Source organism: Nicotiana sylvestris, chromosome 4, assembly GCF_000393655.2.
Source record: "Nicotiana sylvestris chromosome 4, ASM39365v2, whole genome shotgun sequence".
NCBI lineage: Eukaryota > Viridiplantae > Streptophyta > Magnoliopsida > Solanales > Solanaceae > Nicotiana > Nicotiana sylvestris.
The window spans coordinates 133505684-133533341 of record NC_091060.1 but is presented as its reverse complement, the minus strand read 5'-3'; the positions used below and the strand labels follow the sequence as shown (position 1 = coordinate 133533341).

The following is a 27658-nucleotide window of genomic DNA, read 5'->3' as shown; positions in this document are numbered from 1 at the left end:
GTCCTGCCAATAAATTGGGAAAGCAAAATCACTGCCATTCAGGAATCAAAGAACATTGCTACTCTCAAGTTGGATGAGCTAATTGGAAACCTTACTGCCTAGGAACTGAGAAGGCAAACCATGAAGATGGATGCACCCAAGAAGGAAAGAAATCTGGCTCTCAGAATAGCTGAAGGATCTGACTTAGAGGATGATGAAATGGCTATGGTCACAAGGGATTTCAAGAAGTACCTAATGAGAGGAAAGGTTTATTTAAGAGGTGCAACCTTCAACAAACCAAGGGTTCCTAAAAAACAGACCAATGAGGGCTGTTACAAATGTGGGAAAACTGACCACATGATCAAGAACTGTCCTCAGTGGGAAACAGGAAGAAGGAATAGAACAAAGGATCAATAAAGGCTATGGTTGCTGCTTGGGGAGAAACCTGAAATGAGGATTCAGAAGATGAAATTGGAGATAAACAAGCATTTATGGCAATTGGAGAATCATATGATGAACAAGAGGTAATGTGATTCATCTTAAAAACAAGATTAAATTTTTGTCTAAAAAAAACTATCTGAATTACTGCTAGAATTCATTGATGAGTCTGAGGTCATAAATAATGAGAAGGAACAACTGTCTAGGGAATGTGTGATCCTTAAGGCCATGTGTAAAAATCTAGAACTCAGGGCTAGTGAAAGTGATAGTAAAAGTACTGAGTTGAAGAAACAGGTTCTTGAACTTGACACCACTGTCTTAGAACTTAGATCTGAAAATTTAAAACTGAAATTAGGAACAGGTAAAAAGAAAGCTGATCTCATACACCTCACTTTAGAAGAAAATCTAAGAAAAATGAAGGATGAGTTGTACAAGACAGATGAGCAAATAAGAGTCCTAAAAGAAGATCTAGGCAAGGTGAAACATGAACTAGACAAAACTTGCAAATGGAATAAGTCCTCTGATGCACTATCCTGGCTACAAGAGCACCACAGTAGCAACAAGAGAGCACTCGCTATGGGACCCCAACACCTAAGTGGGATCCTAAAAGCAAGTACATCACACTTCCTGAGAATAAAATCTGCACACACTGTGGCAACACTAGTCATTACAAAAGTGAGTGTGATGCAAAAGAAAAGGCCATTTAAGCAAACAAAACCTTTGTTCAAGAGAAAAATAGGCTGTCTGGATGGGCTAAAAGGAATTTAATTCACCCCTTTGCCTATAGAAAAGGACCCAAACTAGTTTGGGTTCCTAAGACTAACCCCTGATTTTGTTTTGCAGGTTCAAGTGAAGGGAATAGCCAAATATGGTACATGGATAGTGGATGCTCAAAGAATATGACTGGAAGTAAGAACCAGTTCCTTTCACTTAAGGACCTAAAAGGAGGTAATGTCTCCTTTGGAAATGGGAAAAAAGGTGAGATCATTAGGGTTGGAAAGGTAGGTAAGACAGACTCACATTCCATTGAGAATGTCTACTTGATAGATGGCTTGAAATATAGTCTAATCAGTGTATCACAACTGTGTAACAAAGGTAACCTGGTAACATTTACCTCTACTAAATGATTTGTGATTAATCTTACCACTGACAAGATTGTTTTGCAGGGAAAAAGAGTAAAGAATATTTATATTGTAGATTTGTCCACTCTCTCAGAAAATGAACTCACTTGCTTGATTGTGTTGGACAATGATCCCCTCTTGTGGCACAAATGACTTGGTCATGCAAGTCTAAATCAACTCAACAAATTTGTCTCCAAGGACCTGCTGATAGGGTTACCTAACATCAAGTTCAAGGAAGACAAAGTTTGTGAGGCTTATGCAAGGGGGAAGCAGGTAAGATCTTCTTTTAAAAGCAAGAAAGTGGTAAGCACGACCAGGACGATGGAACTAGTTCATATGGATCTCTGTGGTCCAATGAGAACATTGAGTAGAGGTGGTAAGAAATATGTGATGGTACTTGTTTGTGATTACTCTAGGTTTACTTTGGTATTGTTTTTAACATCTAAGGATAAGCATTTGACATGTTTACTACCTTTATTAGAAAAACTCAGAAACAACTAGGTAATCAACTTGCATCAATTAGGTCTGATGATGGAACTGAATTTGAAAATGCTAAGTTTGTTGAATTTGTGATGAGCATGGTATAGATCATAAGTTCTCTACCCCTAGGACTCCACAATAAAATGGTGTAGTTGAAAGAAAGAATAGGACTCTTGAAGATATGGCTAGGACTATACTTTTTTCTAGTAAACTACCCCATAGCTTCTGGGTAGAGACTGTAAACACTACATGTTATATCATTAACAGGTGAATGACTAGACCTCTTATAGAGAAGAAGAAAACCAAATATATCCATCTTAGGGCATTTGGATGTAAGTGTTTTGTGCACAATAATAGAAAGGAGTCCCTAGGTAAGTTTCATCCCATAAGTGATGAGGGAGTATTTTTGGGATATTCTTCACATAGCAAAGCTTATAAAGTGTATAACAAAAGAACTTTGTGTGTAGAAGAAAGTTTACATGTAGTTTTTGATGAAACTAACATTCTTTCTGAGAGACAGGAACATGAAGATGAAGCTATTGGGCTAGTAAAAGAATTGAGTAAAGTCACAGCTCAAGCTGAAACTGCACCAAAGGAAGGAACAGGTGATGGAACAGGTTCTTCCATCCAGGGCAACCTGATAGGGGGAACTTATTAAAGAAGAACTAAAACCAATCCCCAAATGGAACTTGTCCATGATCTTGTTCCTCAGCAACAGAACATGGGAGAAACATCAAACAAAAACTAGTTGGTTGTGAAACCTTACAAGTATCAAAGTTCTCATCCCATTGAGAGCATAATTACTGATACAACCTCTAGAGTTAGAACTAGATCACAATTAAAGAATCTGTGTGCTTTTGATGCTTTCTTATCTCTTATTGAACCTAAAAATGTTGTTGAGGCTTTATAGGATGCAGATTGGGTAAATGCAATGCAAGACGAACTCAATCAGTTCGAAAGAAGTCAAGTTTGGCATCTGGTTCCAAGATCCAAGGACAGATCAGTAATTGGCACTAAATGGATCTTCAGAAACAAGCTTGATGAAGATGGAGCTATTACAAGGAACAAGGCAAGGTTGGTGGTTCAAGGAACAAGGCTAGGAGGAAGGCATAGACAATGATGAGACCTTTGCTCCAATTGCAAGATTGGAAGAAATAAGACTCCTGATAGCCTTTGCAACTCACATGGAATTTACTCTTCATCAGATGGATGTCAAAAGTGCTTTCCTAAATGGCTACCTAAAGGAAAAAGTATTTATCAAACAACCTCTAGGATTTGAGAGCAAGGAGTGTCCTGAACATGTGTACAAATTAGACAAGGCTCTCTATAGACTCAAGCAGGCTCCTAGAGCATGGTATTAACGAATGTCCAAATTCCTGCTTGAATATGGCTACAAGAGAGGTAAAATTGACCGTACTCTATTCCTGAGGGAAAAAGGTAAGGATCTTCTTGTAGTACAAATATATGTTGATGACATAATTTTTGGGGCAACCACTGTCAAACTGAGTAAGGAATTTGCCAAAATAATGGGAAGTGAGTTTTCAATGAGTATGATGGGTGAGCTTAACTTTTTCTTAGGCTTACAGATCAAATAAAACCCAAATGGAACTATGATCCATCAGCAAAAATATGCAAAAGAGCTGATTAAGAAGTTTAAAATGGATGAATCAAAAGAAATAGACACATCCATTACAATAGCTACTAAATTAGACATAGATGAACCTGGTTCATCTGTTGATCAGAAGTTGTATAGGGGTATGATTGACTCACTTTTGTATCTTACTGTTAGCAGACCTGACATATTTTTCAGTGTAGGGTTTTGTGATCATTTTCAAGTAAATCCTAAGGAATCTCACTTGACTATTGTCGAGAGGATACTGAGATATTTGAAAGGCACTATTGATCTTTGCCTTTGGTACCCTAAAGGTAGTAATTTTAATCTAGTTGGATATGCTGATGTTGACTATGCAGGTTTCCTGGTGGATAGGAAGAGCACCTCAGGTATGGCACACTTCCTTGGGTCATGTCTGGTATCATGGGCCACTAAAAAGCATAATTCAGTGGCCTTATCCGCTGCTGAGGCTGAGTATGTTGTTGCTGCCTCTTGTTGTGCTCAACTGTTGTGGATCAAATAGCAGCATATGAATTTTGGCATTGAAGTTGGTTGCATCCCTATATTTTGTGATAATACTAGTGCTATTAGTATGACCAAGAACCTAGTTCATCATAAGAGGACTAAGCACATAGATTTTAGACATAACTTCTTAAGGGACAACTATGAGAAATGACTGATTACTATTGAATTTTGTGCTACTGATAAACAAATTGCTAACATCTTTACTAAAACACTGAGTAGAGAAAGCTTTGAAAGGAGCAGGTTAGAATTAGGGATGATTAAAATCACATAATGAGACCAGCTCAGAATGCACAATGAAAAAAATAATTGAAAAAAACATTTCTTTGGCTAGGAAATCTGGAGCTTGTTTAAATATCTAGATTAACTTTTGCTCAGTTTCATATTGTAAAAAGTATACTCCTGTGACATGTGTTGATATGACTCACTGATCTCTAACAAAATTTTCTCTATTTTGGTAAATTAAGGCATGATCAAGAGAATTCTAAAAGAAGAACCTGGTTCATCAGTATTGGTCATCTGAAAAACGAGGTATGTTTTCTATACTCTACACAATTAGAAAATTAAATATTTAAATCATGAGCAGAGTCCTACCTATGTTCAAAAAGATCAGAAAATCCTATCCGTTTATTTTTTTTTTGAACCAGTTCCGTCTCTACTAGAGTTCTCACCACATAAATGCCTACAATCTAGGGAAGCTTAACCGTTCATTCACCTTGAAATTTCAGATTGATTAGACCTCTAATTGACTGCTAAAAGCTACGGTTAGTCATTAAATATGTCTCTATCTTTAAATACCCATCATCACCCTCTACCACCCCCACTATTCCAAACCGTAAAAAATCTATTTCACTTGCAATTGTTTTCTCTTCCAAAAGCCTAACTCACAAACTCTCTCAAGAAACTAGTTACTATGTCAAACCCTCAAGATAATCCAAGGACCCCTCCACCACCATCCCCTTCTGGTTCATCCACACCTTCTCCACCCATTACAAACCCCCAGCCTAAGAAAAGATGTGTCAAAATGCTAGCTCAAAAAACTGTAGCCTCAGGTGCACTGTCAAAGAGATTAAATGCACAATTGAAGGCTGCTCAAGCCCAAAATTCTGAGAACTCAGACGATTCGTTCAGATGTGCAAGTGAGGGGGAAGGACCTGGGTATTCTAACTCTAAGAAGGCTCAAAACCCCCCTTTTAAGGTAAGTTCTGCTTTGGCTGAAAATTTAGAAAATAGGTTTGTTTTGGTTGGGTCTGTCAGGAATGTGAAATTGCCTGAATTGGGAAGAAGAGGAGTAAAAAGAAAAATGAAAAAGAAAATAAGAGAGAGGGTGCAAGCTGTGATGTGAGGGGAACAAGGGTAGAAGGTGGTTGATTCATCACCCACCTCTGAGACAATTATACCAGCAATTTGTGGGGATGAAGTTGAAATTGTAGGAGAAAGTGGCAAGAAAACAGGGGGAAGTGGATCAGGGGAGGCTGCTGAGGGTTTGGTCAATTTAAGTTCTTATGTGAATGAACCCTATTCATCTATTGAAGAAACCCTAAAAGACCTTCTGAAGAAAGTAGGTGCCAATTATAATCCCAAGAAAAGGAGAACACCCACACCTAAGATTCTCAGTACTGCAAAACCTTCCAAGAAAAGAAAGGCTTCTTACCCAACCACTGCTGAAATTCCCTTGCCAAAGGGAAGAGCCACAAGAAGTAGGGTAAAACAGAGTGAATTGCAAAAGGCTTTGGCCGGAAGCAAGAAGAAGAGGATGGATAAAGGAAAAGTTAAAGTTGTAGAGTCCTCTAAAGCTGTTAATGTTGAGGAGATAGAACAGTTCCATCAGGAGGAACAAACAACAATGGAGGTTCAGACTCCCAAGCCCAAAAAGACCAAGACTTCTTCCAAGAAGTCTTCATCTATGTCTAAGGCTGTTGAACCTTCATCGGCCAATAGGACAAGGTCTACAGTGAAAAACAAACAAGTTAAAATTACTGAAGATGAGGAATGGAGTGGTGAAGAAGTGAGTGAGTCGGATGGTGAACAAGACAAGCTGGCCAAGTTTGGAAAGAGAAAAATTTTAAAGGTTCGATTGCTAAAAGACTTGGTGGAACCAGGAATGGTTAGATTGGTGGATGCCTTAACTGCTCAAGGCTGGAAGGACATGGTCCTTCAGATGGATGGAAGGCTAGTCAGGAATGAGATCATTGAATTCACAGCAAATACAGAGGTTCAGGATGGCAGAGTTACTAGCATGGTGAAAGGAGTTCAAGTGAACTTTGATGCAAAGAAGCTAGGTGAGATCCTTGACATACCCTCTGAAGGGTATGATGACTACACAAGGCAAAGGTGGCCATGCCTGGACTCCCTTCCTACTGCCCTTGAAATTACCAGGAGATTCTGTGATGTTGTAGATGTGAATGAGGATAGGGTTGTGCAGAAGAGTGAAATGAGGCCACAACACAAAGTCTTGTTTGAATTTGTCAACAAGTGTCTGCTGCCTCGACAGGAAAGGAGACACACTACTAATTACATGGACTTGGTGCTGATGGAGTGTCTTGAAAGTACAAGGCAAATCAATTGGCCTGCGTTCATTATCAAGCTGCTGGACAGGGTTATCAATGGCTCCAAGGCCCATGCCACTCCTTATGGGTTCATTTTGACTACTGTTCTTGATCGCTGCAAGGTGCCACTGAAGAAGTGGGAAATGGCCTCAAGCAAAGATCACTTTGGAATCAACACCTTGATTGCCTGTGAGTATGAGATCACTGCCATTCCCAATGAACTTGGTTCATCTAAGAAGACACCTATAAACAACAAAGTCAGACCCCTACTGCAGAGAGTGGAGCAAATGATGCTGAGATAGCTAGGCTGAAGGCTCGCTTAGCAAAGGTTGAATCTGAGAGGGATGCTCTCAGAACTAAGCCCACCAAGGAAAATGAGAAGAATGAAGGTATTCTTCAAAATATGTTGAACCTTCTCCAAGCCCAAAACCAATCTTCTAGCTCTCCCAAACCTTAGGATTTCTAGCTTTCATCTCCTGAACCTGTCTAGTACCATTAGTGACCCAGATTAGGGATTTCTCTTTCTTTTTGCTCACGTTTCGAATAGTTTTTCTTTCTGGTTGTGGATTGTGGTAGCAACATATCTTCTATAAATGATATCTACTATTTTTGCTCTTGTTAACGGTTAATATTTCCTTGATAGTTTAAATATGTTTGCTTGATTACTGATGATTGATCCATGATTGCATTTGCAGTTGCCTTGGTAGCCATGATTATTAAATTTCTGGGACTCACACTTTGTTTATGCAACTTTTCGATGATGCCAAAAGAGGGAAGATATATTGTGCTTTACATATTCTGAATAGGTGATATTTATAACCTAATGAACCTGGTCCTTGATGATAAGTGAATTTTTCTAAACTTTGTATTGATGAATAAGCTGAGTTCTGACAGGGCTTAAGTGAGTGAAAATCACAGAGTTTGTCATCATCAAAAAAGGGGAATTTGTTGGCCCAAGTAAAGGTGAAGTTTTGAAGACTGACAAAGAAACTCAGACATGGACTAGGTCTATCTTGTGAAGCACAGTTATGATCAACTCAAACATGTGAGATGCACGTGAATTAGATAAACCTAACTTATCAGAAGTGATATCTCCTGATCATGATTGAAAAGGTTGCATATTAGATAAGGAGAAAGACTCATTACACAAAGAGAACACGAGTTGAGAAAATGATAGAGTTAAGAGTATGAGATCAACTAGAACTCTTCCACCATGGAAGAGTAGCATCCGTATCCTAGTCAATCTCTAATTGCTAACTCCTTAAATATCAGTGTTGTTCTCTTTTACAGGTAATGTACATAAGCAGAAGTTAAACATCAATTGAGAGCAAATTAAAATAGCAAGGCAATTTTGCAAGCAATTTATGTGTGATTCAAGCGTGCAAACCTGAAGCTACTTGAACCAGATAAAAGAACCAGTTCCAAGTATCTGTCCTTTTATTCTAGTTCATTTGTAGTAGGTGATTTTACATTGTACCTTTCAGCTTATTTAGAAGCAATTGTATTAGGTACGTAGAGTTTTCAAGTTAGAGTTAACTTAAAGTTGTCGCAACAGTTGAGGTTGTGTGCCACAACGGGATTGGAGTTAATCCTTGGTTTACAAAAGAGTTTTTGTAAATGCAGTTTTTGGCTCATTGATTTTAGTGGAGAGTTTGGGAAAATCCTATTGGAAGGTAGGTTATGGTTTTTTCACCTTTTGAGCCAGGTGTTTTCCACGTAAAATCTCTGTGTTATTTATTTTCTGTATTTATTATTCCGCAACAGTAGTAGTTGGAACACATACAAGAACCAGGTGCTTCTATAATAAAGTTAAGCTAAAATTAGGTACCACACAAATCATCCCCCCCCCCCTCTCTTGTGTGGTATTGAAGTCTAAAACATCACATTCAAACTTCTATGTAGTTAAACCTATGTGCTTTCTGTTTCTTCAGTATGCCCACTCTTAAGTGATTAAACCTGTGTGTTTTATGTTTTTAGCATGACTACTCCTATGTGATTAAATCTGTGTGCTCCTTGTTATTAGCATGCATACTTCTATCTAATTAGATCCATGCGCTTCATGTTCACTGATCCTAATAAGCATGTCCACTTCTGTTTAATTAGGCCTATGTGTTTCCTGTTTTCAACATGTTTACATACTGGTTTCTATGTAATTAGACCCATGTCTACTTGTTTCTAAACTAGCATGCTTCCTGTCCAATATTAAATATTCACCCGTAGCAGGTTCCTGATTAGTTCATAATTTCTATGCTTCTAACTTCTGCTACCTTTCTACATGATTATCTGAATGGTAATTTGATCCCAGCCTGATGCTCTTTGTTTAATACATGTCCATATGCCCATCTAGTAGTAGTCAATTGAAACTTTGCTTGAGGTGATTGTGATCCTGTTTCTGTCTACTGTTTGATTGCTAGAATCTTTGTATGAATTTCAAGTGTTGAAATGACTCTGTTTGTTCCTATTTACCCCAGAAAATCCAAATTGTTTTCTTAAAACTACTTCCTATTTTAAACTCCTACTCTTAGAACATATAGGTCCTGCCCCTCCAGTGTGAGCACTGCTTAGGAGTCCGTGAGACTCCTTTGAACTCTGACACACTGAGGCTGGCTTTCCAGAACTTGCTCACAAAAATGTTTCTTTAATAGGTTTTCTTGAGTGAGCATTGCCCGGGGTCCCTGAGGCCCTTGGGAACTTTGACGCACCAGAAGACCATTGGGTGTACTATGCGAATATTGGCATGTTTCAGACGTGGTTGAAGGCCTGGCTTCCAACTTTAGTTTTGGGCCTATCCAGGCTCCCTATAACATAACAGTTTCATTCTGTAATTCATTTATATTTGGACAGATATTGGGGTTATTAGTAAAACTGGGAGGGATTCTTATATATGTCTTTGTTGGAAACGGGTAGAAATCATGCCTATAGGTTGCTGCGATGTTTGTTTACATATGTACATTAGAAACCATACCTATAGGACTCATCTAATTCTTTAAATCCTAAATTTTCATCCTTTTCATCATTAGAAAACTTGCTTCTAAGTCGTTTCTCAATTTTGCATCGATAATCATGTCTTCAAAACCTTTGTGTGTGCATTAGAAATCATGTTTCTAGGAATTTCCTTGTTAAGTCCGCTTGGCAATTGATTGATGCTTTACTCGCCTAGAAATCATGCCTATAGGAAACACATATAGAAATTAGTTTTGACACTTAGTCATTCATGCTAATAAGTGTTACAATTAGTTCCTGTATTTAGATATCATGCCTATAAGTTTTAAATAAGTTCAACATTCTAGAAACCATACCATAAGATTGAAATCATTTCTGCATTTAGATGCCATGCCTATAAGGTTTTTGAATCAGCTTCTGCACTTAAAAATCATGCCTACAGGGTTTAAGATAAAATCATCTGCTAAATGGTCAAATTACCAACAGAATGTCATAAGTCTTGTTCAAAATGAATAATCGTCAATTTAAGCATGAATAGTACATAATAAGGATCACAGAAAAACCAAGAAGCACAATAACCTTAACAAAATAACAAGACATAATAAGCATGTGATAACTACACCGGTAACCACAACAGTTAGACATATAACATATTTTCACGAAGTCATAGAGGAACTCACAGTCAAGAAGTATCAAAACAATAAGGAAGGCAATCACTTCAATTAAGGTAATTAAGGGTCAAGTAACAAGTAAGAATTAGAGGAAAGCTAATAACATCATATGGAGCATATAGAGGTAATTTAAGCAATTAGGAAGCTCAATCATAACGGAATACTTTTCACATAATGAACATAAGGACCTAAGAACCCTAGAGGCAATTTCCCATAAATAAGTTAGAGCAAACACTTATCATCTCGCGTGCACGGACTTCAATTAGCATAGAAGACTCAAATTCTAAGGGGAAGTCACCCACACAAGATTAGGCAAGATACTTACTTCAAAGACGACAAACCAATACTCTAAAATGCACTTCTCGGGTAAAAAGTCCTCCGGACAGCTCAAACCTAACCAAATAAACTTCAAAGCACAAATAAAACACATAAGAAACTATTCTGGATCATAAAGTCTCAATCTTTAACAAAATCCAAAAATCGGTCCAAAGGTCAACCCCCGGGCTCGCACCTCAGAATCCGACAAACTTTACAAAAACAGAATACCTATTCCAATACGAGTTTAACCATATAAAATTTATCAAATTCCGATACCATTTAGTCCCTCAAATCATGATTTTTCATTTTAGAATTTTTCTTCAAAAACCAACATTTTCCTCAACCCAAATCACAAATTAAATGATAAGAATGAAGACAAAATCATGGAATAAAATCAATTCTAGGTGAAGAACTCTTACTCAATCATTTTGCTTGAAAAACCCACAAAGAATCGCCCCAAAACTGAGCTCTAGAACTCCAGAAATGGTGAAAATGGCAAACCCTCGGAATAGAGTACCATTTATTCTGCCCAAGTCTTAAAGCATCGCGAACGCGGAGGAAGTATCGAATTTGCGAAGAAGAAATATGAAGGTGCCCGGGTTGCTCATCGCGAACGCGACAATGCGTCCACCAACGCGAAGAAGGGAAGTCTGATGGCTCAAAGACTGCTCTTCGCGAACGCGTGAACTAGAACGCGAACGCGGAGAGTGGGATGGCATAACTACGCGAACGCGATGGACAGATACGAATGCAATGATGGAAGAGACAGAGCTTCACAAACGCGAGGCGTGTTACGCGAACACGAAGAAGGAAAATTGAGGTGACAAGCAAAGACACTTCGCGAACGCAGAAGAGGCTTCGCGAACTCGAAGGAAGATATCAGATACCAGAAACAACAGTTCAAAAATAAGGAAAAATGACTCATAGCCCACCCGGAACACACCCGAGGCTCCCGGGACCCCGTCTAAACACACAAACAAGTCATATAACCTAAAATGGACTCGCTCGAGGTCTCAAATCACATCAAACAATGCCAAAACAATGAATCAAAACATGAATCGAACTTAGGAACTTTCAAACATTCCAACTTCCAAATATCGTGCCGAAACCTATCAAGTCAACCCAGAATGAAGCCAAATCTTGCAGACAAGTCCTAAATGACATAACGGAGCTATTCCAACTCTCGGAATAGCATTCCGACCCCGATATCACAAAAGTCAATTATGGGTCAAACTTTTCCATTTTCCAAACTTCAACTTTTCCAACATTCGCTAAAACGCCTCAAATTGCCCTATGGAGCTCCAAATCTGAATCCAGACGCGCGCCTAAGTCCAAAATCACTATACGAAGCTGTTGAAATCATCCGCAACCCATTCCGGAGTCGTTTACTAAAAAGTCCAATTCCTGTCAAATTCTCACTACTTAAGCTTCCAAAACTAGATTCCTTCTCCCATTTCGACTCTGAATCATCTGATAGTTGAATTCAACCATGCACGCAAGTCAATACACATAATATGAAGCTGCTCGTTACCTCAAACTATCGAACCGGGCAAAATTGCTCAAAATGACCAGTCGTGTCATTACAGAATCCTAAAGCAATTAATTCTAATTAAAGCATGTAGAGGTGAAACTAGTAAATAGGAACTGAAACATATCAAGAACAACTTCAACATAGTGAATATAAGGACCTAAGAACCCTAGAAGGCCAATTTTCCATAAATAGGTCCTAGCACGCACTCGTCACCTCACGTACAAGGACTACAATCAACATTGAAGAATCAAATCCTAAGGGGAAGTCCCCCACACAAGGTTAGGCAAGATACTTACCTCGAAGAAGAAAAGCGATACTCAAAAATGAACTTCTCGGGTGAAATGACCTTCGTACGGCTCAAATATAACCACAATAACTTCGAAGCACAAATAAAACTCATAAGAACTATTCCGGATCATAAAGCCTCAATCTTTATCAAATTCTAGAAATCGGTCCGAAAGTCGACTCCCGGGCCCACACCTTGGAACCCGGCAAATTTCACAAAACCCAAACACCCATTCCAATACGAGTTCAACCATACTAAAATTATCAAATTCCGATACCATTTAGTCCATCAAATCATGATTTCATTTTGAAAACTTCCTTCAAAAACCACCATTTTCCAAAACACAAATTAAATGATAAAAACCAAGATAAAATCATGGAGTATACCAAATATTAGGTGAAGAACACTTACCCAATCGATTTTCTTGAAAATCTCACAAGAATCGCTCAAAACCGAGCTCTACAAGTCAAAATACGGTGAAATTGGTCTAACCATCGATTTGGAAAACTTATATTCTGCCCAGGTGACTATGCATAGCGAACACGGAGAAAGGGTCAAGACCACGGAGAAGAAAATTGAGGCTGCCAAGAAAGACCCTTCGCGAATGCGAGTGAAGGGACGTGAATGCGATGAACAATGGACAGGAGCTTACACGAGCGCATAAGGGACACGCGAACGTGAAGAGGAAAATGATCAGAGTGCCTAGGGCCTGGTTTCTGCTATGCGAACAAAGAAGGGGGGAAGCGAACGCGGTGAATGGGATGAGTAGGGCTACGCGATCATGAGGCATACTATGCGAATGTGAAGAAGGAAAATCAGGCGGGTTAGAAGAACACTATGCGAACACAAAAGGCACTTCACGATCGCGAAGAAAGATAGCGGACACCAGAAACCAGCAATCCAAAAATAGAGGAAATTAGCCTGTAGCTCATCTGGAACACACCCGAGACTCCCGGGACCTCGTTTAAACACACAAACAAGTTCTATAACCTAACACGGACTCGCTCGGGGTCTCAAATCACATCAAACAACACCAAAAATGCAAATCACGTCACGAATCGAACTTATGAACTTTCAAATCTTCCAACTTCTAAAACTCATGCCGAAACCTATCAAATCAACCTGGAATGATGCCAAATTTTGCAGAGAAGTCCCAAATGACATAAAGGAGATGTTACAACTCTTATAATTGCATTCCGACCTCGATATCCCAAAAGTCAATTGTTGGTCAAACTTCTCCATCTTCCAAACTTCAACTTTTCCAATCTTCGCTGAAATGCTTCAATTTAACCTACGGACTTCCAAATCGAAATCCGGACGCGCGACTAAGTCCAAAATTACCATGCAAAGCTGCTGACATTATCCAAAGCTCATTCCAGAGCCATTTACTCAAAAGTCAAATTCCGGTCAAATTCTCACCGCTTAAGCTTCCAAAACTAGAATCATTCTTCCCATTCGACTCTGAATCATCCGGTAATTGAATTTAACCATGCACAAAATTCGATACACATAATATGAAGCAGTTCAAGACCTTATGCCGCCGAACGAAGCTTAAATTCTCAAAACGACCGATCGGATCGTTACACTTCTCTATTTATAAATAAGTGGATATACAATTAGGGGAATATTATTAACTTTAGTATTATTAATTACTAACAGTGGGTACAATTAAATACTAGTTAAGTAAAAAACGAAACAAAAAAAGGAGACCACGTGACAAGCCTAAAGTCCTTAAAGGGCTCTTGGCAGGCAAAATGCGTAAAAGCCTTATACACAAAGCAAATCCACTATCAATCAAGCCATCAGGCACCGAATATACATCTCCACCTAAGACACACGCTATCTTTACTTACTACTTGCTCCCCGCATGAGTCTAATCCTTGACTCCATACTTGCATGAAGCTAATCCTTGCCTCCCTACTTGCATGAGGCTAATCCTTGCCTCCCTATTTGCATGAGGCTAATCCTTGCCTGCATACCTGCATGAGGCTAATAATCCTTGCCTCCATACCTGCACGAGGCTAATCATTGCCTCCATACTTGCATGAGGCTAATCATTGCCTCCCCATTTGCATTAGTCTGATCCCTGACTCCCTACTTGCATGAGTCTAATCCTTGACTCCTTACTTGCATGAGGCTAATCCCTGCCTCCCTACTTGTATGAGTCTAATCCCTGACTCCACGTTTGCATGAGGCTAATCCTTGCCTCCCCTATTTGCATGAGTCTAATCCCTGACTCCACACTTGCATGAGGCTAATCCCTACCTCCCAATTTGTGTGAGTCTAATCCTTGACTCCATACCTACATGAGGCTAATACTTGCCTCCATACTTGCATGAGGCTAATCCTTGCCTCCCTATTTGCATGAGTCTGATCCCTGACTCCCTACATGCATGAGTCTAATCCTTGACTCCTTATTTGCATGAGGCTAATCCCTGCCTCCCTACTTGCATGAGTCTAATCCCTGACTCCACGTTTGCATGAGGCTAATCCTTACCTCCTTATTTGCATAAGTCTAATCCTTGACTCCATATTTGCATGAGTCTAATCCTTGACTCCCCACCTAAACAAGGCTAATCCTTTCCTCTATACCTGCATGAGGCCAATCCTTGCCTCCACATTCGCATGAGACTAAGCGCTGTCCCTTTTGCACAGATATTGCAATATTTTACTATCTATTTGCTTTCCAATCGGGCTAAGCTCTGCCCTCCATTTCGCAAGACTAAGAATTGTCTTGATAACATCATATTATTGCATATCATGGGTTGAAATATCGTTAATCTATTCGAAGGTGTCATAGTCTAAAGGCACCATCCTCATAGCCGGAAGACACCATGCCATGACCTGAGGATCTCTCGAACTTGCATATCATTTTTCAAAGGCGCCATGGTTCAGAGGCACCATTGTCATGGCCCGAGAACATCATTTCATGGCCTGCGAATCCCTCACTAAACAATTCATGGCCCAGTACATCATGGTCTAAGGACGTCATCTTTAAACGTCCAAAGGCAACCTTCATGGTCCAAAGGGAATCTGCATCATATTTAAATTTTCGCAAATACGTTTGTAGCATCTTTTATCTACAGATAACCAGTAAGCAACCACTATCCTAGCAGGAGCAATCTCACTCCAGTTCCCTCAACCGTCCCGAGCTTTAATCGCTCACCGTAGCCGCTGCCGCATCGCATGTTCGTTCTTGTAGTAATTTCATTGTCATATTCCTCAGATGAATCCAAAACTACACATGGCCTGATTCCTATAAAACCAGGGATATGTAGGCAACTCGAAAACCGGAGTGCGGCCTCTGTCTTTCAAAATAGCTCGTCCGGTCAAAATTAGTCATCATTTCTTTACCCGAAAACTCTTTCATCCTTCCTGGATAAAGAGGGGCAGCTGTTGATACCTAGTTTTTCCCTATAAATTTTTTTATGCATAAATACATTTAAAATAGTATATACATGTACATATAAGCATGCACAAGGTTTTTGCAATTTTTTTCATATTTTTAGGGATTTAAATTGATTTATTTTTTCCCTTTTATTCATAAATCCCCAATAATTATTTTCCAAATTATTGTTATGATGGCTTAGTCATTTAATTCTTATATGTATGCCAAAATATGGTTAACATATTTTTATGTATTTTTATAATTGCATTTGGTATTTTTTAGGCTAAATTGCATATAATTGCAATATTAGCCCATGTAATGTATGATTACTTTTTATATGTGTAAAATTGGTCATTATATTTTTAAAATGATAAATATATATTTTAAATCATTTTGGTACATAAAATTATTTTCTAAATTTTTTTTATTATTTATTATAAATTAAATAGGGGAAATTGGCTTTTTAAATTATAGCCAGATTGGCATTTCAATTACAGCCTAAATTGGACCCAACCCCAACCCCAACCCAATTTCATACCCAATTGCCTGACCTAGACCCTATACACATTTACCCGACCCGGGATCCAAATCAACGGCCCGTATTACTTCTTACCTTTTTAAATTCCTATGACCCTAACCCTAGCCTCATTTCTAAAAGACCGCCGCCCTCAGATTCTCTCATCTCCTCTCTTCTCTCAACCTAACCCTAACCTCCCTTTCAACCGCCTCCCTTCTCTGGTCTTCTCCGGTGACTACCCTTCAACCCCAAGCCTCCAATGGCTCCTCCATTGCCTCACTCATCTTCTGTGAGACCTTCAAGGGCCCTGGGCCATGCCAACTTGTATCTAGGGTTTGTTGTTTTGGCTGTTCATGGCTACTCTGGTGTGATTTTGAGCAAAATCACACTGTATTTGTTACGATCTTTGAAGTTCTAAGCAGGTTCTTCCATATCTATTTGGGTTTTTTTTGAAACCCTAAATTTTGCTTGCATCTCTTAGATCTGTGTTATTTTTAAACGAATCGAGTTTGTTCCTTTTATGTTTTACACTGTTCTCGAACCTTTTTGCAAAAATCATCGATTTCAAGTTGTTTTTACTTTCTTTTAAAGTTAGGGTTTTTCGAAACTTCTTTCTCACTTTGTTTAAACCGATTTTTATGTTCAGACTTATATCTCGACTGATTCTATAGTCTTACTGCTTTTTCGACCTGCCTGTGTTAGAATCCCTAATATTTCTAGATTTTCTTTGTTTGGTTCTGTGTGTTAACATGACTACTTAATTCTTGTTAAGTTTCTGTGGTTACCGTGCTTCAAATATGTTCTTACTGAATTCTTATCCTAACTTATACCACCTCTATGTGATTATGTTCATCGATTGTTCAAGACTTGCCTCTTTCTATTGTTAACCTGGCATGTTTACTACGTCTAATTTGTTCTTACTCTATTTATATGTTGAGTATGGAATCATAACTTCCTCTTGATTGATTCTGATTTCCTTATTTTATGGTTTGATAGAAAGATTTTCTTTTAAACCCTAAATTTCTACCTCGTCTGTTCAAATTAACTAATTTTCCTTCCTTATTTGTTGTGGTACTTTATTCTTACTAAACCATTTCCTTAATTGGGGTTTTCTGAACTTGGCACTAATTGTTTACCTTATACTTACTAAATTTGATTCTTTCCTTATTAGTCATATACTGATTTCTTGCCTTATATACTACTGGTTATTACCGTTTGAATTAATTCCCTTAACTTAAGGAAGTACTTACCTTGATTTCCTGACTGATTGATTCTGAGTTCCTTAATTACTAATGGACTTTGATTTCTACCCTATTTTACTACCTGCTTTCAAACTATAAAGACCCTAGTCTTTCATTAGCACAAGACACGAACTCTTAGTTGAAAAACTATCTCTCATACTTAAACTTCCTGCTATCTTTTGTACTACTTGCTACTGCTCTAAGTTAGCCGGCTGCAAGCCAAGGCTAACCATTGTGTTCTCTTGTTCTTTCACTCTGCTTACTATCCTCTTTACTGGTATGTTCTAGTTTTAATTCAAAGTTCCAACAATAATATGATTTTCTTATTGCTTCAGTTCATTTTGTTTCTAGTTTGCTTCTATTTGTGGTTTTGTTGTGAAACTTATAGTTGATGGTTACATTATTAGCATGTTATTATGTCTTCCCCTTCCTTGAGATCAGTATATTCCCCCTTTATGTGTGTTCTTGATCATGTCTTACCAGTTATCTCTTACTTGTTGTGTACTTACCATCATATGCTCCATAAATCCCCAAATCCCTATCACCCCCTATGTGATTTTGTTCTTTATGTCTGGTTTTGTGACTATGTCGGGTCAGCTATTTCTGAGCATGTCTATACCAATTCCTAGACCTTTGCTTGATTATATGTTTGCAATCAAGTGTTCTATGTATCCCAAACCCCTTGACCCCTGTGTGTGACTACTGAATTTACTTTGGTTCTGTGACTACTAGCTATGTACAAACCTATCCAAAGGTGTTTGGACTTCTGTTCATCTCTTCAATCTCTTTTCAAACAGTCTCTGTTGGATTACTAAATTACTATCAAATTGACTTTAGTTTTAATACAATTTTTCACTAAAACCTTTCAACTTGTGTCAATCACTTTCACTCTACTCCTAAGTCAATAAGTTATGCCCCCTCCAGTATATGTACTGCCTTGGGATCCTTTTGAGAACACTCTGAACTCTGGCATACTAAGGCTGGCTTTTCCACACTGCACTTGTTCAATTTCTGGTTACCAAGTCTAGGTGTAAGAACTGCCCAGGATCCTTGAGATCCTTAAGGAACTTTGATGCACCTAGACTATGTCAATTGTCTATGGAATTGAGACATTTGAGGCCATTGGAGGCTTTGAGAATCTGGGCCTAATCGAAGGCTCCTTATAGAATAGCTTCTTATTTTCTTATTTACTCATGTAATTCATTCATTGGTCTGTAATAACTTGTAAACAAATATTGGGGTATTTAGTGAAAGGGATGGGTAGATACATGTTTTATGGGGTAGTACGGGTAGAAATCATGTTCATAGGATTTTATATTTAATCTGATTGCGTTATCAAGTAGAAATCTTGCTCATATGGCTTTACATTTTGTCATCTCACCATGCTAGAAACTATGCCTATAGGTTCCAAATAATCATGCATTTAATGTCTTAAAATCAGATTAACTAATAGATGCCATGCCTATAGGACTTAATCCAGATTCGGTTATAACAAGTGTTATGTATGTTTCCATGCCTGCAAGTCATTAAAATCAGTATCAAACATAGATATCATGCCTATTGGAAACATACTCTAATTCATGCCTGTTAATCTAAGCTAGCCTGAATAATTCAACTTAGTCCACGCTTAGTTCATTTCTAAATTGGTTTAATTAAATATTCCATATTTCCTGAAACAAGTTCTTTAAAACTGCCTTAATCTCATTAGATATCATGCCTATAAGTATTATAGAAAATCCATTTCAAAACCTGCTTTGTTTCACTATACAAATGTGCTAATCAGTACTCCGCGTATAGGCAAGCCTTTAGGGCGTTTTCAAAACTGCATTTCTGAAAATTGTTTCTATTGCTTAATGTTTTTCTGATCCTAACAGACTTTTAAAAATCCATAGGCAACTGCTAGGGTCACTACTCCTGAGTTTCTAAAAAATAAGTTGTTTGTTTCTGCATATTCACCTAGATATCCTTCCTTAGGACACTGTCTAATAAAATCCATTAATTGTGCTTGAGTCGTGTTGTTTATGTGCTTGTTTGAGGAGGAAACTTTGAGCCTCTAATTGCTCCCTTTTATGTGCTGAAAGTCCTAAGTGTTTTGATTGTCGCCTTAGAATTTTCAGCTTTTAAACCTTAGGGGTCCGTCTAGAACCACCTATAGGTAGAGGTCCTCACTCCCTCCAGGACCATTAAGAAGAGACGGGTAGCAGCACGCAATAGAGATTGCTGAACAAACACTCGCTTTGCATGACCAATAAGGGGATGTAAAGGGTAGATATGGGATATGATGACTACGCGCTAATGTCATGTGTAGACCCTCATCGAGTAGTGTTTACCGGACATTGTGTGGGGTGATCCTATAGGCTAACCAACCTAGAATTCCTTCTTTACCAAAAATTCCTTTTCTATTTAAACCTTTGTTTACAACTTTGTTCAAAAAGTCTTTATTCTATTACTTGAGTCACCCAACGTGCTTACTTGCAACCTATTTGATTCAATTGTTTATATGGACTAATTTGTGAATATAAGTTTCGGTCGGAACCCACAGTTGTGGACCAAGAGGGGTTCCTAACACCTTCACCTCGAGGTTACTTCGAACCCTTACCCTAATCTCTGGTAATGCAAACCAATCCAAGAGTTAATCACTCTAGGTGCCCTAACGCACCATAATCCGTTAGGTAGCGACTATTCAAATACCCAATTCTCAAAAGAAAATAAGTTATCACACCCCATGGAATGTCGAAACCCGGACCTCTCTCCGCGAGGAGGGAAAAAAAGGGGCGCGACAAACTCAAAATCACCCAACAGAGCTAACTGAACCATCGGAATTCCATTCCGAGGCCGTCTTCACACTGTTCCGACTACGGTCAAATTTCCAAAACTTAAGCTCTCATTTAGGGACTAAGTGTCCCAAAACTCTCTGAAACTCAAAGCCAAGCATATCGGCAAATAAAAAATAGCAGAAACAAACACGGGGAAGGCAGTTAATAGGGGATCGGGGCGTTAATTTTTAAAACGACCGGCCGGGTCATTACATCCTCCCAAACTTAAACATTTGTTCGTCCTCGAACGAGCATAGAGACATACCTGAAGTAGTGAAAAGATGAGGGTAACGGCTACGCATATCCTGCTCGGTCTCCCAGGTCGCCTCCTCGACCGACTGACCCCGCCACTAAACCTTTACTGATGCAATGTTCTTTGACCATAGCTTTCTAACCTGCCTGTCCAATATTGGCACTAGCTCCTCGACATAAGATAGATCCTGGTCCAACTAGACTGAACTGAAATCCAACACGTGCGATGGATCAACGTGATACCTTCGGAGCATCGAAACATGAAATACCGGATGAACTCCTGCCAAGCTGGGAGGTAAGGCAAGCTCATAAGCAACCTCCCCAACACACCACAATGTCTCAAAAGGGCCAATAAACCTCGGACTCAACTTCCCTTTCTTCCCAAATGTCATAACGCCCTTCATAGGCGAAACCCAAAGCAGAACCCGCTCTCCAACCATAGAGGAAACATCATGAGCCTTCCGGTTTGCATAACTCTTCTGTTTGGACTAGGCTGTACGGAGTCTATCCTGAATCACCTTAACCTTCTCCAAAGCATCTTGAACCAAGTCTGTGCCCAGTAATCTAGCCTCACCCGGCTCAAACCAACCCACCAAGGATCTACACCGCCTACCATATAAAGTCTCATACGATGCCATCTGAATGCTGGACTAATAGTTGTTATTGTAGGCAAACTCCGCTAGTGGAAAGAACTGATCCCAAGACCCTCCAAACTCAATCACACATGCACAGAGCATATACTCAAGAATCTGAATAGAGTGCTCGGACTGTCCGTCCCTCTGAGGGTGAAATGATGTACTCAACTCCACCCGAGTACCCAACTCATGATGAAAGACCCTCCAGAACCGTGATGTGAACTGAGTACCTCTATCAAAAATGATGGAAACTGAATACCATGCAGACAAACAATATCCCGGATATAAGTCTCCGCTAGACGCTCCGAAGAATAGGTAGTACACATAGGAATGAAATGCGCGAACTTGGTCAGCCGATCTACAATCACCCAAATAGCATCTAACTTTCTCAAAGTCCGTGGGAGCCCAACCACAAAGTCCATGGTGATCCACTCCAGAATCTCTATCTGTTGAAGCAACCCATCCGGTCTCTGGTGCTCATACTTTACCTGCTGACAATTGAGGCATAGAGCTACAAACCCAACTATGTCTTTCTTCATCCGCCTCCACCAATAGTGCTGTCTCAAATCCTGATACATCTTCGCAGCACTCGGATGAATAGAATACTACGAACTATGGGCCTCCTCTAGAATCAACTCCCGAAGCCCATCAACATTAGGTGCACAAATCCGACCATGCATCCTCAATACCCCGTCATCACTAATAGTCACATCTCTGGCATCACCATGCTGAACCTTGTCCTTGAGGACAAGCAAATGAGGGTCATCATACTGACGCTCCCTGATACGATCAAATAAGGAAGACCGAAAAACCACGCAAGCTAGAACTCGACTAGGCTGCGAAAGATCCAATCTCACAAACTAGCTGGCTAAGGCCTGAACATCCATCGCCATAGGCCTCTCCGATGCTGGTAAATAAGCCAAACTCCTCAAACTCTCTGCCCGTTGACTCAAGGCATTGGCCACCACATTGACCTTGCCCGGGTGATACAAAATAGTCATATCATAGTCCTTCAGCAACTCTAACCACCTCCTCTGGCGCAAATTAAGATCCTTCTTATTGAACAGATTCTGAAAACTTCGGTGATCAGTATAAATCTCACAAGGCACACCGTACAAATAATGACGCCAGATCTTTAATGCGTGAACAATGGCAGCTAACTCAAGGTAATGGACAGGGTAATTCTTCTCGTGTACCTTCAACTGTCTGGACGCGTAGGCAATCACCCTACCGCCCTACATCAATATCACTCCAAGGCTAATCCTCGAGGTATCACAATAGACAGTATAAGAACCCGAACCTGTAGGCAATATCAAAACTGGGAAAGTTGTCTTGAGCTTCTGAAAGCTCGCCTCACACTCTTCCGTCCACTAGAACGGAGCACCCTTATGGGTCAACCTGGTCATAGGGCTACAATCGATGAAAACCCCTCAACAAAATGACAGTAATAACCCGCCAAGCCAAGAAAACTGCGAATATATGTAGCTGAGGATGGTCTGGGCCAACTCTGCACTGCCTTTACTTTCTTCGGATCCACCTGAATACCCTCACTCGACACTGTAGACATGTGATTTTTGACCCTCCCCAAGAATTTTCATATTAAAGTACATAGATATTTAATTTAGGCCCAATATAGCTATTTTAATTAATTTTGACTCTTTTAGTTTATTTTACTGTAAGAAAACGAAAATTACAAAAAAAATCATTAATTTTTGTAGTTATTTTTAATGTTGAAAAATACCAAAAATAGTGTTGCTTTAATGGTCAGTCTTATTTTAATAGTTATTTTATTTAAGTAGGACTAATTAATAAATGAGATCGTATTTTAATCTCATTCGAGTGGAATGAACAAAACTTGGGCTCGAGAAGGATGATGTTTGTAGTGGGCAAATCCTTCTCGAAAGCAATCAAAATGGGAGAAATGGTAGAGAATGGTCTTAAGACAGGCAAAATTATAAGTCAAGCAGTTCTTAAAGCCGCAACTCAGGCCGTCCAAGTTGAATCTGATAATTTCAGTGACACGAATGAGAAGGATAAAGAAATCATCATGACAACAGGGTCGAGAAGAGGTCCTAGGAGAACACCTCGAAGGTATGAGAAGCCTCATCAGGTTTCCCATGACTCCCATGAGCATTGCTATCCACCTCAGAACCCACAATACTATGTCGCTCCATATCAGTATGTTGTCCAGCCACCAAAACACTCCAGAAGGCGAGCACGAGCATCACAAAATCTCCACCAGCCTCTACAAAATTTTCAAATGCCCTATAACCCACATCCAAGCCAGGGGTATAGAAGGGGAACAAAGGCTGAAAGATAATTTTATACCAATATGAGAGTCCTATGCAAGCTTGTTTGAGAAATTAAAGCAGTATGACATGATTGCACCTATTCCTCCAAATCATGTGGACCCCCGTGCAAGAAGCTTTGACCTTTCAAAAAGGTGAGAATACCATTCTAATGCCCAGGGGCACAATGTTGAAAGTTGTCGGGATTTGAAAAGAGAAATAGAAAGGATGATCCAGGAAAACCTGATTGTGATCCAAGACAGTGACACCCAGAATATCGCGCAGAATCCTTTACCTGCGCATCATGATGCACACTTTGTGGGGATGATGCCTGGTGACATGGACTATGAGAATCCTCTCGGGAACTTGCTAACTGAAGTTAATGATGTTGAAATTGGAGAAGGCTCTGCTGATTCTGATGAGCAAATTTGTGGCTAAATGTCAAGCCTAGCAATTGAAAAGTCGAATCTCCTCACTAGGAAGGAATCTTGGTAGCTTGTAGCGCTGTTCTGATTCTGACCTAAAAGGAACAGGAAAGCTGGCAACGCTGTTCTTCATGAGAATTAAAAGTGTCGAATACACTAAAACCCGACCCCCCTTGACTTCGTCCTCTCCACGTCGACTGAAGCAGCGCCAATGACGACTAAAAAACGACGTCACTCCTTCACCTCCATTAATCTACATCCCAACAGTGAAAGCGAGGTTCGGCAAAGTTGTCATGTTCCGTTCGAGGCTTTCGATTGTTGGTCCGGTCAGCAGTAGCTCAGTCCATTTTTGTGAAGGTTTGTTTTGAGATCTATTTCTTTCAATTTTGTTTTTGTTTGTTCTATTACTATGTATATGAATACATACCTTTTTTTTGCTTTTCTTGTGAAGTTTATAAAAATGAAGTACGTTCTCTTATTGCTTGTTTTGCTTTCATTTAGTTAACTAGCTTCATTATTGGTTTAGCTAATAAATTGCCTACTCATGTGATTGCACTGTTTTATCTTTAAAAAATATCATATTACATATTAATTTTTATGTTTGGTGAATTGGCCGTAAAAGATGTGTGTTCCTTTTTGTTTGTCACAACTTAGATTCTTATACTACAGTGAGCGAATGGGATGAGCAAAATCTTTCTGGCTTATATGTGATTTCAAACAAATGATAGAGATAAAAAAGTTATGCAGATATAATTACACAAAGCATTAAGAATGTATAAACTTATTGTTGCATTACTATTATTTCTTTGTCGACCCGTGATAATTTCAATGGATGAATTATGTTTACAAGTACTTTTTTGTTTATTGTGATTTACCTTACCGTGATTGAGAAGTGAAGCCATTGATTCTTATTCACCACATTTGAGACTGAACTGTGTGTGAAACATATGAACCTCGTAATTTACTTTAAGCGCGTTGAATATATAATTATCATGGCTATTGAAATCCGGGGGTGCATTTCATGTGACCCGGTTCTAATTTCCAACAAGGTTAAATAGAACGTGTCGTGAACCACGGGTGCATTTCATACGATGTGTTTTAAATAACCTTGAATTTTTCCGAAATATTAAAGGCGGCTAAAAAGTGTAAATGCACATAGGTCTAAACATGTATTAAAATCAGAATTCCTTCCCCGGATTTCTGTGTTCGCGAACTATAGAACAGAGTCAATCTTTCCTCGATTCAGGATTCGAATCGGTGACTTGGGACACCATAAACTATCCCAAGTGGCGACTCTGAATTTAAAATAAATAATCCCGTTTCGATTGTCACTTTAAATTTGGAAAAACTCCCTAAAACCCCTTGGCGGGGTGGTAAAAAGGAGGTGTGACAGCTCTGGCGACTCTGTTGGGGATCTGAACCCAGAATCTCTGGTTTAGGGTTCAAGAGTTCGAGCTTAGAATAATTGTTATATTTGGCTTTATTTATTATTTGATTTTATTCACATGTTCGGGCCTAATGTGCTAAGTGCTGCTTTTTACCGCTTTGATATTATCTGAACTGTATATAAACTGTTACGAAACCCTTCTCTTCTCATCTTCGGGGATGTGCACGCTGGCGTGCCTCCCTATTTTATTAGTGTCATACCTGAAATAAGAAAGAGGCTCGGACAAGTTACAAAGACGGATGGCCTTTTGGTTCCCGGTACGTAGCCCCCTCCTCGGCTCGAGTTGTCCGCTCGAGTACAAAAGTCTAGAACAATATACCCAGGTTTTTAGCTTAGAATAATTCAGCCTCATGTCGGATCCCTAGTAGGAACATTTGATTGTATCATGTGCATTTGACTTTGGGGACACAACACATGGGTTGGGTCCGTCTAGGACAGGTGCACCCAAATTAAAAGACCATCCTGATACATCTTACGTGCTACTTGTGTATCTGTATATTTCGGTTTGCATGCTGACTGGCATCTAGAATAGGGAAAGAAAATGAAAAAAATGAAAATCGAAAAAAAAAAGAGAAAAGAAAAGAGAGTGAGAGGTAGGTATTTGAATTACCCTGAAATTCTGTTGAAATTTTGAAAAAAAGAAAAGTCATTTCAAAATAAGTCATATTTTCTTTTGTTCCGTCAAAACTGGGCGAACTACGCGGGTCTGATTCTCACCGATGTGAGATACATAGGCAAACCTCATCGGTTCCAGCCCATAATTTTCAAAAAAATCCAAAAATATTTTCCTTTACTTCCTCTCTAGAAAAGTCTTTTTTTAGACCCCAATTTTCAAAAAATCCAAAAATATTTTCCATTACTTGCTTCTTTAGAAAGCCTTTCTTTTAGACCCTAATTGTTTATTTAAAAAAAATATACAAAAATATTTTCTTTTAATTTCTTCCAAAAATCCAAAAATACTTTCATTCTTCTTTCAAAATTGAAAAGAAAATTCAAAATTTAAAAATATTTTTCTTTTTTTTAGAAGCATTTCTTTCATAAATTTAAAATAAAATTCCAAAAATATTTTCTTTCTTCTTTAGAAGCTTTTCTTTCGAAATTCCAGAAAAAAAATTCAAAAAAAAATCTTTCTTCTTTAGAAGTCTTTCTTTGCAAAAATGCTGAAGAAAAATCAAAATCCAAAAATATTCCCTTTCTTCTTCATAAATCTTTCTTTCGAAAAAATAAAATAACAAAATTCAAAAAAAAAAAGTTAGTTTATTTACTTTATTCACAATCTTCCCGAACTACGCAAGATCATATTCATGTTCCCACATGATACGTAGTCAACCCACATCAGGTTCGATCACCACTAAAAAGAAATGAAACAAAATGAAGAAATGAAAAAAATATTGATAATAATAAGGACCGACTGAGTCCATTCTAACATGTTTTGTTTTGAATTGTGAAGAAAGTTGAGGTGGTCGGTTTGTGGTAAGCTAGAAACACAAGATCCAACGAAAAATGATAACTGACATCGAAGCTGTTACAAGTGTTCAAGAGACTCAGGGTCAGAGGGTTCAACAAGAGTCTACTATGTTTGAGAAAAATAGAATACTGAAACAGCCTCGTCATGAGTCACAATTTGCTACACAGCAAGAGCAGTACCACTCTCCTAAGTACCACTCGTACTCGTTTGATCTTCCTGCAAACATTGAGAAGCCTGCCTAAAAGATGGTAGAGGAAGAAATGACCTAAAGAGTGAAAAGCTTAGAACAACGGTTGAAAAACATGCAAGGGTTGGCAGGTCAAAAGAGTGTTGCCTTCAAAGATCTATGTATGTTCCTCGATATACACTTGCCGCCTAGTTTTAAGACTCCCAAATTTGAAAAGTATGATGGATATGGAGATCTCATAGCCCACCTGAAAAGGTATTGCAATCAACTGAGAGGTGCGGGAAGAAATGAAGAATTGTTGATGGCTTATTTTGGAGAAAGCCTTGCGGGAGTAGCCTCCGAATGGTTTATGGATCAAGACACGTCTCGCTGGTATGTCTGGGATGACATGGCACAGGCCTTTGTCAAACAGTTCCAATACAACATTGACATTGCCCCAGACCGCAATTCCCTTTCAAACCTGAAGAAGAAACCAACTGAAAGTTTCAGGGAATATGCCATTAAATGGAGAAGCAAGCAGCTAGAGTTAAGCCACCCATAGACG

The 27658-nt window shown here is 39.0% G+C and overlaps 1 protein-coding gene across 1 annotated transcript; it reads left to right on the top strand.

Annotated features, from left to right (window-relative positions):
* The first annotated feature begins 3676 nt into the window (after positions 1 to 3676).
* LOC138890196 (secreted RxLR effector protein 161-like) lies at positions 3677 to 4153 on the top strand. Its single transcript, XM_070173562.1, has one exon. The coding sequence runs from the start codon at positions 3677 to 3679 to the stop codon at positions 4151 to 4153; it is 477 nt and encodes a 158-aa protein (XP_070029663.1).
* The last annotated feature ends 23505 nt before the right edge of the window (positions 4154 to 27658 follow it).